At 40.3% G+C, this 15,004-nt stretch overlaps 1 protein-coding gene across 1 annotated transcript in view; it reads left to right on the forward strand.

Moving 5' to 3' along the window:
• Positions 1 to 15,004, forward strand: part of peak1 (pseudopodium-enriched atypical kinase 1) — a 36,315-nt gene that overhangs the window by 13,444 nt on the left and 7,867 nt on the right. Inside the window, exon 2 of the mRNA XM_077210208.1 lies at positions 10,392 to 13,648. Coding sequence (XP_077066323.1) covers positions 10,506 to 13,648 — 3,143 coding nt within the window. The 5' untranslated portion in view covers positions 10,392 to 10,505. The remainder of the gene's footprint in view (positions 1 to 10,391; positions 13,649 to 15,004) is intronic.

Below are 15,004 nucleotides of genomic sequence, written 5' to 3' on the forward strand. Positions count from 1 at the left end.
TTTTTTGCATCCCACCACGAGTATTGTTTTTAGTCAAGTTTAAACAAAAGTTTATGAAACTCATGCATTTGATTCCTATCTTTTGCATTCTGTCTAGCTGAGGTTTTTTTTCTTACCTGTATCCTTTGCCAACTTAAACCCAAAATGCATTGCAATGAGCCAAGACGGTGGACAAAATAGGAGTATCAATGTATTAAAGGGTTAGTTCACCCAAAAATGAAAATTAAGTCATTAATTACTCACCCCCATGCTGTACCAACCCCGTAAGACCTTCGTTCATCTTCGAAACACAAATGAAGATATTTTTGATTAAATCTGAGAGGTGGATCACTGCTACATAGGCTGCCAGAGGGAATGAAACTTGACGGCCCAGAAAGTCATTAAAGAACATGTTTAAATATTCCATGTGCCTACAGTGGCTCAACTATAAGTTTATCAAGCGACGAGAATACTTTTTTTCCGAAAAAAAAAACATAAATAACGACTTTATTCGACTACTCCTTTTCTTCCTTGTGGGCCTGAGACGAGAGTTCAAGAGATTTCCACGACGCATGCGCGAGAACTGAACAAGAAGTATTAGAAGAAGAACGTCCTCTTCTCAGTTCTCGCGCATGCGTCGTGGAAATCTCTTGAACTCTCGTCTCAGGCCCACAAGGAAGAAAAGGAATAGTCGAATAAAGTCGTTATTTATGGGTGTTTTTTCGGGAAAAAAGTAGTCTCGTCGCTTGATAAACTTATAGTTGAGCCACTGTAGGCACATGGAATATTTAAACATGTTCTTTAATGACTTTCTGGGCCGTCAAGTTTCATTCCCTCTGGCAGCCTATGTAGCAGTGATCCACCTCTCAGATTTAATCAAAAATATCTTCATTTGTGTTCCGAAGATGAACGAAGGTCTTACGGGGTTGGTACAGCATGGGGGTGAGTAATTAATGACTTAATTTTCATTTTTGGGTGAACTAACCCTTTAAGTATCAATGTATACTTAAAATTAATTTAATGCTGAATTCTGATAAATAAAAAAAGGGTCAACTTTTAATACAATTTCAACCCTTTTTTAGGCCCAGACGTTGTTGTTTGTTTGGAGTTTGTTTCGTGAGTACAAAACAGCTTCAAAGCAAACTTTCCAGAAAAGTTCTTGTAAAACACCTTCAAACCATCGATTCCGTTGAGCTCAGGCTCAAGTAAAAACATAAACACATTGGAGAGCTGCTTTATAGTAGAAATTGAAGTTATTCTAATTGAAAATGACACTGACTCTGTTTTTTCATGGTTAATCCATCTTATTTTTAACATAAGAGAGGGCGGTGCCATTTGTAAAGTGTATGTGTCTGGCTTCCGGTGTCATTCGCTTCCACTTATTTTTAGCTGTACAAAACGGCTCATTTTGATGCCTGATATTGCAAACTGATATTTCTTACCATATTATTTTAATGTATTGTGGTAATAATTAAGGTTATTTACTGCACTTTCTTATTCTTCTCGTTATTAGCGGCGAATGAATCAGAAGTCTTGCACATTCACAGAAAATAGCTTACTTCAACGTGGCACATTAAGGTGGAGAGTGTAAATCTGATGGTGCTTGCTCTTTCAATCTATTTAAGTGCTAAATAAATAAACGTGATGTGACTATACCTGATTTGAGTGCTATATTGCAGAACAAATCCACATATGATCTGATGCTTTCTTAACTATTTTTTTCTCACCGCTGTCATATTTGTTGTGTGTATTTTTTTAATCTTCCCTAACAGTAGTATATCACTACTCGTATTACAAACATAAACTTTTGTCGTGAGGATCGGGGCCTGTTGTGTATATAGAGAGCTCCAAATCACTCAATATGAGGATGGTGCCTTACAGGACTACAAATACCGCCAGTGACGCAGCTCACTAGTTTTTGGAACAGACCCGTAATGTTGCTCTTCTCAGTGATTTGGAGCAGCTGTTTGTGTGCGTACTCGTATTATCTTTGTCCCGTATTCATGAATTTCCTGTCCTAGTTGCATTAAACATGTTTATCTCTTTAGCGACCCTCATCTGAATTATTTCAGTCATGAGTTTGTCGAACATATGCGGAATCAGTCACCTGCTGGGAGAGGGAGAGACTGGAACGAAGGAAGGAATACAAGAATAAGATGAATCTATTGTGTAGTGTAGATGAGTCGGTTATGTAACGCTCCCATATGGAGGCTGCATGCATACTGCCAGGGGATGCCAGTGTGTGTGTGCGTGTGTGTGTGTGCGCTGCAGATCAGTTTCTCATTATTATTCACTGTGTGATTAGAGTAAAGCTTTGATCCTGTATTCAGCTCACTGAGGGAATCTGTCATCCCTTTGATGACACACACTCACACACACACACGCACAATGGTAAATCTGCATGAGTCGGACTGAGCATATTCTTCTCACGCTATTCTGTTAAACATGAGAAACATGCTTTTGTTTTTTTATCAGGATTCAGGCTAATCACCCCTCTTATTTGTGTTCGGAAAAACTGTGAGGTGTGCGACTGTGCGTTCAAGCATTGTTAGGTCAGATTACAAGAAAATTGACTTGGCAGTTGCTTATATTACACAATCTTACAGGACAAAGGTGATCATTAAATCGTTAAAGGAGACCGGATACAAACAGGATTTTTCTTGCTCTTTTGAAATAAGAGTTCACTCATTTTTTTCATTTTTTTTATTACTAGTCAGTTGTAGGTGGTTTTAGTCTGAAGCGAATTTGATTGGACAAAAATCGGTGTAGTCTAGTATGAGTCATCAATACATTTTTCCCAGAAAAGACAAACACAAGCAGAATTAGGCTCTGTTAGTGTTTACACCTGGTATTAACATGTGTTTTGGTCGATCAGATCACAAGTAGACAAGGGAGACACGTTCACGTTTACACCTGGTGTTTTATTCTGTATCTTTTTGGAGCTCTGACCGCTGCAAGACCGCACCAAACACTGTGAGTGTGTGTTAGAAATCAGGATTGGTGAAAGAACATTGTGTTTGGGACGTTTTTCATCTTCAAACCAAACTTGGGTCTTTAACTGACAAAGTTTAAATCCCGTCTTACTAGCTCGCTTCCCGTAATGTTTGAGAATTAGATCAGTAGATTGAGAGTAGGTGGTCTTTGTGGCTGTTCGAACACATTCAACCACATGAGCGTTTATACTACGAAAGCAATCCAGTCGAAGGCATTATCGACTACCTCTGGAAGTGGCTGAAAGTGGACAAGCTCAAATAGTTTTAGACCCTGTTTAAACCTGTATTTAGAGTTGTCCACTGGTGATCCGATTGACCAAAACGCATCTTAATACCAGGTGTAATCAGGGTCAAGTTGAGGGTAGCATTTGCCCCTTTAAATATCACTATTAGCATCTCAAGTGCCATCCATCATTTATTTCTATCTTTGAAATGCACATGCACTGCATGAAACCTTTACATCCCATGATGCATTTCTCTCAGTGGGGTATTATATGCACTAATCGCTGCACCGATTCAATCGGACAACAGGGAGCCATCCACCAGCAGCCATTAGTTCAGATTGAAGAAACATAAAAGACTCCACATGGCTCTTTACGTTACACTGATAGATAATGGTTTCTGTTGTCCAAGAACATCACCCTGAATATCCCATTGGTCACTGAGTAACATCCCCTACCAGTGGTTTCATTTAAACATCATTTAAAATGCAGGCAGATAGACTCCAAGCCGAGTAAAGAGCTTCTAATGTCACAATGGATCTTATCGTAATGTCTTTTCCTTTTAGCTTTCCAAAGACTCTGGTTTCCCAAGCTAATTTGTTTAGGAGCATGAAGGAGATCATATTATAAGTACTTTCTCCCTGACTCTTTCTTTGTTGCCCATTCATGCATTCGTTGTTTAAAAGCCCATGGGCGCTGTTCGCCTTCAAAGCAGTCAGTGATGAAAATTAATCATCTTTTATCAGGTGCTGATTATTCTAGACAGGTGCCAGCTGTGTTCAGGAGGCTGAATTTTTTTTTTTTGGTGTGGGGCATCTCTGGGTCAAATGTTTGTTGGAATGTGGGCAGATGTAACAGATCTCAAGCTCAAGGGGTCAGATGATTTTAAGGATCTTAAGGATGCTGTGGTAAGCCAGACATTTTTTGCTCCAAGTTGTGAAGAAGAGTAATTTTGGAACCTGCATTTCAGGTCTGTGTGCATGAGCTTTTAGGTTGTCATGGTAACCCAACAAGACCTGCAAGTGGGGTTGAGTCATTTCCAATCAGTCTTATACTAGCACAGTCAACTTGCATCCTGCTGTTCACAGGCAACACAATTCCATTGGTTGTGGATCAGAAATAATTAGTTGTTTGTTTCTCTTTCTAGATCTGTTGATGTCATAATTGGCTGTGTGTGTAGTGCCTATGAATATGTGTTTGTGTCAAAAGGCACAATGATACACAGTTTTGTGTGACTGCACAGTTTTTTTTCTCTTGCAGTTTCTGGTGTTTCTGGAACTTTCCAGCTCCATTTTACATCTACTTTGTCTGATGTAATTGTATAACTTCTCTGTCAGCTAAAACTGTACAATTTGCTCTAGCTTCTGTTACCATATACCTTCTCTAGTTATTACTGTAACTCAATAACATTGAGTAACTCTTGCTGCTGTGAACCTATATCTGCTCTATCTACTCTAATATACCTACTCTATCTGCTGTAACGCTGTATTTGTTCTAGCTTCTGTTACTCTTTAACTGCTTACTCTATAACCCCATACCTTCAATAGTTACTGCTGTAAAACTATATTGCTCTAGCTACTGTATCTGTATACTCATTCTGCTGTAACATCTGAATCTGCTCTAACTGTTGTAGCTCTACATCATCTTTAACTGCTGCCTCTATATCTGCTGTATTTTCTATAACTATGTTATAACTAGGGCTGCACGATATTGAAGAAAAATGCGATATGCGAAAACTCATTAAATAGTGCAATATTCGATTTGCGATACGATAATGCTTAAAGCGTGTAAAATAAACTTAAATTATCTTTAAAATATATTTAAAATTATATAACCTACATACGGGTTTCATATTCTTTTTGTGACACGAAAACATCCCTACAACTTCTGAAAGTGAACAGCAGTGTTTTACTGTAGCATAAGAAGTGTTATTTTAACATCAGTGTAAACCACGGGGTTTAGGGTTTCAGGTAGGCCTACATTAGGATAATTTAACAACAGATACTGAATGATCAAATAAAACACTGCTTAGTTTTCACTGTATGAATTAAATATATACGGATTCTTATTAAAGCTACAAAAGTTATTCAGCCAAGAGCAGTGAGTGATTTTATCTTTGTCTTTTGTTCATGACCCGCTATTGCAAGCCGTTTGCGATATGCATATTGCGATATATACATTTGCGATATTTCGATTATTTCGATATATTGTGCAGCCCTAGTTTTAACTCTATACCTGCTCTAGCCAATGTAATTCTATAATACTTACAGATCTGCTATGCCTTCTCTATCTTCTCTAGTAGGGCTGAAACGATTAATCGACATTGTCGACAAATATCTTTGTTGTCGAGTAGTCGTTTGATCCCACGTGACCTAATGTAAGGGCGTGCAATGTCGCGATTTGGCCGCTACGACGCTGTAGCGCTAGAGTGTAATGTAGCCCTTACAAATGCTATTGGTAAAAGAAAAAACAGCGCGAATTATGATGGAGTGCAAACGAATCCGAACTAGCAATGTTTGTTTGGGAAAGTTTCACAAAACTTCAAAACAAGAATGCTGTCGTGTGCAATACATCCAAGGCGGAACTTGCTTTTCACGGGAGCACAACATGCACGTTGGAGCACTTACAGAGGAAACATCCCGGCACAAGAGGAGCCGGTGAGAATTGAGTGTTCTCCAGCTAGAGCTAACTAACTAGCGGTACATCTCTTTATTAGAGAATGCAATACTACTAATAATATTATCAATAATAATATAATTACAGTAATGTAATGATTTATTTTGCATAAAATAAAACTTGATCGAGCTTAGGAGTCAGGGCTGTTTTTATTATTGTAACACTATTAGGTATTATAGTCTTATCACTTGCCTGTATTTTGTTCCATAATCATGACTTGCAAAAGGAGATGTCAGGAAGAATATCATGGCAGTTACTTTTTCATACTGTAAATTAAAAGGTGAATGAGAACGTCTCTGTCAGCTCAATTGTTATGTAAAAAAAAAGGTTGTAATTTTATACTTATACTTATAATGGTTTGCAGATTAATATTTTACCATTCTTTGTGTCCGGAAGTAAATGTCCCTTTTTCTGTTTCAGTTCTAAGAAAAGCAGTGGGCCTATTCAACAATGCTTGGAGAGCATTTGTGTGTGATTTGAGTTGGACCGAAATCTGAAAACTTAAAGAGAATGACCTGTTTAGTTGGCTCAAAGTTCATTAAAACAACTATTTCAAAAGCTGAACTGATTTTAATTTTTTATATTATAATAAGAATATGTATAACTCAATGTTTTACCTAATTGAAAAAGCTGAATAATCGTTCCAAACTTACTGATTAGTCTGTGAAATAATCGACGATTAATCGTTCTAATAATCGTTAGATTAATCGATTATCAAAATAATCGTTTGTTGCAGCCCTATTCTCTAGTAAGGCCACGTGTCCACCAAAGCGTTTTGCCAGAGGCTAGCGTATTTTTCAAAGTTGTTATTAATGGGAGTGCTCGCCATTTTTTACCTTTCGCAGAGAGTTGAAGAATGTTCAACTATGGGCAAAACGCAGCGCTCATCACTGTCACTTTTTACCCAGCCGTCCAATCGCAGTGGAGGAGGGGCGGGACAAATACAACACCAAACAACCGCCATATTCTGCTTGGACAACAGCAACAGATGACAACAAGAAGCACAATAACGGAACAATTTATCAAGTAATCATTTAAAACAAGAGCTAGAGCAAATATTTTACATTGTATTGACATTTTTATATCGAAACAATACAGAAACAAACTATCTGTGAAATGAGATACTAGTAATACTTCTGGATATTCCATATCATAACAAGCAAAGCGTCTCAACTGAGACAACACTGCACTGCTGACGTGCTCTCAATCGCCCACAGCTAGGTGTTTTCAGCTGGCTAAAAAACACTTTGGTGAACACACGGCCTAACTCTACATTTGCTCTTGCTTCTTTTGCTATATAACTGCTCAGTCTTTCTACAGCCCTATATCTGCTCTAGTTACTGCTTTAACTCTATATACGTTCTATCTGCTGTCATTTTATATCTATTCCCTCTGCTATAACTTTAAATCTGTAACTCTATCTGCTCTAGCTGGTCTAGATCAATCGTATCATACCTACACATTGAACACCCCGCACATCTCAGTCACTGAGCGTCACACACACTCTGGAGAGAGTGTGTGAGGGAGGAGTTTAGATCTGAGTGGTTGGAGTGATGTCATCACTCAGGTATGTGAAACATGAGAGAGACTCAGTGAAGGAATCAGAGAACAACAAACAGATTGTACCAAGACAGAGAGACTCTTTACTATTTTGTCAAAGAATTGTTCAAATGTGTCATATTTTATTCAATGTGACTTGCAGATGTTGTCCCCTTTATTAACTTGGTGTTTTTTCCTTTGCTCGAGGGCTCAGTTATAGTGGTTTATCAATCAACCCTCCTGGGATTTGAACCAAAAGTGTTTCAGTTTACCACAGCTCTGACTGCTGGTCTATTTTCAAAGATTCTCAAGCTCTGGCCTACAGAACCAGGAGCCTCAATGTTCTTCTCAAAATTGTGCCTGGTTCCTGCCTATATTTGCTGTCAGGAGGAGCATTTCATGAATAATCCACACTGATTTTATCTCCTTTTTTTGTGTGAGTGTGGCAGCATGTTCCTCAGTTAGACAGCAGTGCCATATTTCCTGGCACTGTCCCAAAGCACATCCCTAAAAAAACACCACATCTGCCTGTTCACAGCCTTTTTGATTCTGTTTAAAGGACATCTTGTGTGACTGTGCACACATCGTCCAGCCAAGACTAGTCTTTCTAGCTTATGTCTTTTCTGCTACCTTCTTGGGTACAGTTAACAGTTGGTGGTTTAGAAATATTAAATAATAAATAATATATTCCATCCATACAAACAGTACCATGGAGACAAATTTGAATGAGACTATTAAAGCATCTTAGTTTGGTTTTATGTATTTGTAACATGATTTAGTTTCATTCTTTAGCTTATTTTAATTTTTTAACTTTGAGGTTAAGTGTTGTTTGTTTGATTTTTAATAAAGCTATGACTATGAGTGCAGACTTGAGTCATCAGATCCTGAAAAAAAGAACAGTAGAGGAAGTGACATGAACTCTAAGGGGGGAAATGAAGGGTGTAGAAATGTTTCTCCATCTCTCTGAAAGCCATAAAGAGCTTCATTAATGGACGAGCTGTTGCTGCATCCTCCTGAGAACACTCTGTCTCTCCCTCTCTTGCTTCCTGTCTGTCTCTCTCTCATTAATCTCAGATGTTGTGCAATGGAATGTTGTTCTCAGTCTGCAGATGGATTTAGCAGAGAGCACAAAAATATAACTGCCCCTAGACAAACACACACACTCGCTCACTCATACAGGCATGACAATAGGAAGGAGCTCCGTTAACCCTCAGTATTGCAGCGGTCAAAGTGTGTGTGAGAGAGAGAGAGGGATTAGAGTGGGTTTCTGTGTTCCTAAATCCTGATTATATGCAATTAGCTGGTCTGTAAAGAGATATTTATTATGTTTTGATAGATCTAAAGCTAATGAGCTTTATAGATTTTATAGCTTATAGTTTCAGTAATTCTAAACCCAAATTTTCCAAACAGTAAATCTGAGAATAGTTTAAGTATGATTTACCAATGCTAAGTCTCATCTAGAAGGCAGGTACATACACAATTACATGTGAAGTAATTTATGAGCCCTTTGCTTAATTGTTTTCTTAACCTTTTAAATGTATTATCAATGCATAACCATAAATGTTCTATTGAGTATTGTGTAGTGAATAGTTCTGCCTATGATTTATGGGAATATTAGAAAACAAACAATAGGTCCTCTGTTAGATCAATTGGGTCTGTGTTGAGTCATGTTCTTCTGCAGTTTTTAGATGTCTAGTGTGCTTCATGGTAGGGCTGCACAATTATCAAAATTATCGGAATATCCCAAATGTATATAGCGATATGCGTATCGCAACAGCTTGCAATAACTGGGGTCATGAACAAAAGACAAAGAGAAAATCACTCACTGCTGTTTGCTGAATAACTTTTGTAGCTTTAATAAGAATCAGTATTTAATTCATACAGTGAAAACTAAGCAGTGTTTTATTTTTACATTTGATAATTTAGTTTCTGTTGTTAAATAAAGTCGCTTTCCTGAAACCCTAAACCCCGTGGTTTACACTGATGTTAAAATAACACTTCTTATGCTACAGTAAAACACTGCTGTTCACTTTCAGAAGTTGTAGGGTTGTTTACTTGTCACAAAAAGAATGTGAAACGTATGTAGGTTATATCATTTATTAATTTTAAATATATTTAAAATATATTTTAAAGATAATTTAAGTTTACCTTACACACATTCTTAAGCATTATCATATCGAATATAGAATATTGCATTATTTAATGAGTTATCACATATCGCACTTTTCTTCAATATCGTGCAACCTACTCCATGGCAACATGAACCACGATCTGACCATCATGACCCTCATTTAAGAGTCTTTGCCCTGAACAAGTGCCGAGCAACAGGTCACAAATGAAGAATTTGTAAAACCTTGCCAGCACTCATTTTATTTATGTTCTTGACTGTATTGTATATAAATGAGTGTATGATTGAGTAGGTCATTCAGCTGTATAATAAAAATATTTGTGTATTGGGTTTGGGGAATTTTAGAAGTGTTTCAAATGTTGGGAGAAATAGGACACAATTACAACCAGCATAATTTCATTACTTTTGAGATCCAGATGTCTGAGAATGTCCTCATATAGTAAAACCTGACTGACTTGTTAGAATGACCCTCACTTGCAAAAAAAAAGACAGGCTATCTCTTAAAATATTAAAACATGCAACAAACGTGTCTGTAAATGGTAGGAGCAGGGTTTGTTCAGGATTACAGTTAAAATACAAATTTGACTGTGTATGTGGTGTCAGTATGTCACAAGTCATGATGTTTACCTGCAACTGCTCAGCGCTGCGTTGTGATCCAAAAATAGAGCTGTGAGAGTCTGGCAGCCTGTGTTTGTGTATGTGTGTAATAGAGAGACACTAGAAATTCATGTTAAGAATAAAACTCTGACCCCTGCTGGAAAAGTGTAATGAGTGCCTCATTCAGCACCCTATATGTGAGATGAAAACAGTGATTACATTTGGTACCCTGGCTGACTCTGTTATTCTTTTCTGCAGGTACTGACAGCACAGTTTGTAAACTGTCTGCGTGGGTGTGAAGTTCAGCCTGCAGTTTGTGTGTGTGATGGAGGGATTTCCTGTTCACTGACCCTGCAGCACTGCCCTGCAGACATGTCTGCATGCAACACCTTCACTGAACATGTATGGAAACCAGGAGAGTGCAAAAACTGCTTTAAGCCTAAAAGCCTACACCGGCCTCCAGAGCAAGACAATGCCACCAGTGAGAGCAAGACGAACGTCAATGCCAAACTCACAAACAGCCAGAGGAGCATATCCTCATCTCGTTCAGGGCAGGTTCGCCCACCTGTCGCCAAGAAACCCACGATTGCAGTAAAGCCAACCATGATGCTGCCATGCTCTCCGCCAGGTCTGGACTCTGAGGGAAATGTGCCAAGGTATGCAGAGGGAGCGCAGGTCACTAAGAACTCACCTTTCACTGTGTGGAACCACAACAGCCTGAATAGCCAGAGACCTGCAGGAACAAACAACAATCAAGGGGAGGATTTGGTTGGGCAGACAGAGGCATATGGTGCAATCTCCCCACTGCCAACTAGCAGCCACAATAACAATGGCTTGACGGACATGCTGAAAGAAATTGCTGGTCTGGGATCTTCTCCAAGCTCAAGTAGAGATGACTTTTTTGGCCGGATCTGTAGTTCATACCGGCGCTCATTAGAGAGGGGCCTTACACCGTCAAGCTGTCTCCATGCAGGGAGTAGTGGTAGAGGAGCAATAAAACGTGTTTCCCTCAGTGACAGTGCAGAGGTCATCAGCTCTGAGGGAGGACGTTTTTGTTATCCAGAATACTCTAGTGATGGTGACGATGAGGAGGATGAGAGTAGTAATGATGATGGAGAGCATGACAGTTGGGATGAAAGCGACGAGGAGTTGCTAGCAATGGGTATACGAATGCGGGGTCAACCTCGTTTTGCCAATTTCCGTGCAGCCACTCTATCCCCGGTTCACTTTGCTGTAGGAAAGAAGTGGAATACAGTACCTCTACGTAACCGTTCACTGCAACGGTTCTGTGCAGTGGATTATGATGACAGTTATGATGAGATTCTCAATGGATACCCATCTGTTGACACAAAGGGAGCTTCTGCTCTTCTGTCATATGCCTCTGATCACCAGGGTAGTGGTTTTCTGTCCACTTCTGAGTCTACCACCTCACCCGAGTCCTTGACGTCTCTGCCCGAAGAACCCTGCGCTGGCAGCAGTAGGGCCACTGGTGAGCAGAGAAATGGTCTTCCTTTCACACCTAGTAAAGAACCTTCAGCCAGAGGACTGAGTTCGCCTAAATCCAGTGAAACTCATAAAGCTGTTCTAGCCTTCCGACTAGAAGAACAAATTGACAATCAAAGGGAGGGTGGGGCTCTCCCTCAAGCTCTTCCAGGCCAGCCAATCACAATCAGCTTCAGCCCAACTGAGGAGCAGGCCAAGCCTTATCGAGTAGTGAATCTTGAGAAGGCTCCTATATGTAAGCCCTATACAGTGGTGGATGTCTCTGCCTCTATGGCCACTAAAGATGATCACAGTCACTCAAATGAAAGCACTCCAAAGTCAAGTGGCCACAATGTTGCGCTCTGCCCCTCTGCTGACCCCTGTCCTGTCTCACCCACCTCCCCTCAGTTCCCCAGATCTCCTGTATCACCTGTGTCATCTGCCTTCATTTCATTATCTCCATTGATGCCTCAATCTCCTACAGGTGCTGTCTCTGCAGGCACCAGTGGTTTCCGCACAAAACCCGGCAGCATCCGTTACCAAGAAGTGTGGACATCCTGCACCAGCCCTCGGCAGAAGATCCCTAAAGTTGATTTAACATGCGGTGGTGCGGCTCAGAGACTCATCAATCACAAATCAGCTCCCACATCTCCAACTGCAGGTTTCGGCTCTGCCCGTACGGTCCCGACTAAAACGCCCAACTTGTCCGAGATCAAATTCAACAGCTACAACAATGCCGGTATGCCCCCATTTCCCATCATCATCCGTGACGAGCCTGCATATGCACGCAGCTCAAAAAAAGCAGTGAAGGTTCCCATAGTAATTAATCCCAGTGCTTATGATAACCTGGCTGTTTACAAGAGTTTCCTGGGGCTCAACGGTGAGCTGCCGCATTCCAAGCCTAGGGCCGGAGAGCGAGTGGCCAGCCACACATATGAGGAGATTGGATCTTCTGAAAGTTCCCAGCCCTCTCCATCTGAGCAGACACCACCTCAATTGAAGCACACAACAGATGTAACTGTTACTAGGGAACTGAGGACCGCAACAGTATTTGGGCAAACTGTAAACAATGGTAAATCCAGGACTACGACAGGTGTCTCGGTCCTCCCTTCTGGTAGCCTAAGCCCTAAACCAGCTGTTTTGGTCCACAGTAGCCTGGATCATGTTCATAACCCCATCAGTGAGCAATTACCAGAGGGCAACAGAGATAACCAAGTCACGCCAAGTGGAAGTTCAGGTCAGAGAGAGAAGGCAAGTGCTGTTCTGTCTCAGATTGTGGCCTCCATTCAGCCGCCACCTTCTCCTCCAGACTCCCCTGCTGGCCAGAGTAAGACCTGCAGTGCTGAGGAGCTTTACTCACTGCCACCGGATGCTTCCAGAGATACTCTTAACCGACCTAAATCACTCCACTGTTCTGCAGAACCTCACAGAGACACACCACATAAACTCCTTCCAAAATCTCAGAGTGCTTCTGCTGCTGTACCGCCCACAAGCCCCAAATCTGAACCTAGTGCCCCTTTTCCCCCAGCCCGGTCTAGCTCCTCTCCTTACCACTCAAGCAACCTGCTGCAAAGGCACTTCAGCAACTGGACCAGACCAGCTGGGGCCAAACCTAGTGATGGAGAGACCAGTCCGGGTGCGGAGGCCAGGCGCCCGACTGACGGAAATAAGCCCAAGCGCTGGATATCCTTCAAGAGTTTCTTCCGCCGGCGGAAAGACGAGGATGAACAGAAAGAGAAAATTGAGAGAGAGAAGGAAAAAGGAAAGTTGTTGGGATTGGATGGGACTGTCATCACCGTACTGCCTCCTCCACCTCTACAGAGACAGCACTGGTTTTCGGAGTCCAAGACAGATGACCCTCACCAGAAACCCACGATCATATTCACCTACAAATCAGAAAGCGTCACAGGTGGAGAGGAGGCGGAGCTTCGAGTTGAGGAGCACAAAGAGGGTATCACAGCAGAAGGTGATGCTTCCAATCTGTCGACTCCACCCAAAAGCAGAGCCAGTCTCCTCATTAGCAAAGTCATGAAGTAAGCCATCATTCACTGTCAATCCCCCCTCTGTCTCTTAGCTTTTTAATATAGAAAAATATGCTATGGTCTTTTCTTTGTCCTTCTCTGTATGTCTTATTATGTGTTTCGTTGTATGGCCTTCATATTCATCCCAGATGAAATGCAAAAAGGTTTTTGAGATTAGGTATGTTAGCTTAGCAGGCTAGCTTGCTAAACCTAACAAATAAAAATAGAAAAAAGGAGAAATGTTTAACTTAAGAACTTAAAATACATTAATCTCATGTTTTCCATTTAATTGGAATTGTAGCTCAATTGTAAGTTTTGATTTCAAATTATACTTCATTCAGGTCATATTTATTTTCGTCTTAATAGTAGTAAAAAAAAGTAACTAGGTGATTTCCTGACTATATAAACCCCTTCCTGTTATTTTAGTCATACCTGTGTGTGTGTGTGATCTGTGGAAGCGAAGGACTTTGATCCTGATATGTAACAATTGTGAGCTGATAAACAACAACAGGTAGATGTCTGTAAAGGGTTAATCATGTAGGGGAAATATTCATACCAAATGTTACAGCAGAGGGAGGAGGAATAAGAAAAACAGAATCCAAGAGAGTTTTGTCTATTAAGTATTTGAAGGCAAGGTATTCCTGCTTCTGAGTTTAACTTTTATTGTCTTAGACCTTATCAAATGGGTGACTGTGTGAGCCAATATGGTGGGTAAGCATTACTTCCTCAAATTATTTTAAACTGACGAACACTTTACCGAAGCTCTTAGCTGGGTGCCTGTTTCAGCTGGTGTGTGTGAGCGAGTGTTTGCAGAGCGTTATCTGCCCTTAGCAAGAGAAAGAGATAGTTCAGACGCGTTGATTCAGGTTATTTTAACAAGTTCAAACAGCAAGACACCAAGATACTGTATCAGTTGAAGAAAAACACTTTTTTTGTGGTGATATCTTACCTTGTGTGTTTACAACACATTTTTGCACTGGTGTTTCAATAGAAGCATTAGGAATCTTATCTTTATTTTTCAAAAGAACACCTTTCCATATTATAGATTTTTGAAGGTGTCATACCTTAATGGAACAGAATGTTTCTTTATGTCCAGACTTGCTCTGCCTGCAGAAGATTCCTCCCATTTAGCGTTCCTGGACTGGTTATTTAGGAGAGTAAGGTTGGCACTGGGATACAGGAAGGATGGTGGTTTGGAATCTAAGCAAAGGATAGTTGTATTTTTTGTTTGACTAGTCAAGTATAGATGGACACCATCTTGCTAATTAAAATTAAATCTTGAACTAAAGCACTCTGACAATTATTCATTATTCATCTAATTTTTTACTCACTCTCATGTTGTTCCATAACCGTATGACTTAATTTTTT

The sequence above is a fragment of the Siphateles boraxobius genome, unplaced genomic scaffold (assembly GCF_051911475.1).
Source record: "Siphateles boraxobius isolate OS27281-9 unplaced genomic scaffold, OSU_SipBor_1 65, whole genome shotgun sequence".
Lineage (NCBI taxonomy): Eukaryota > Metazoa > Chordata > Actinopteri > Cypriniformes > Leuciscidae > Siphateles > Siphateles boraxobius.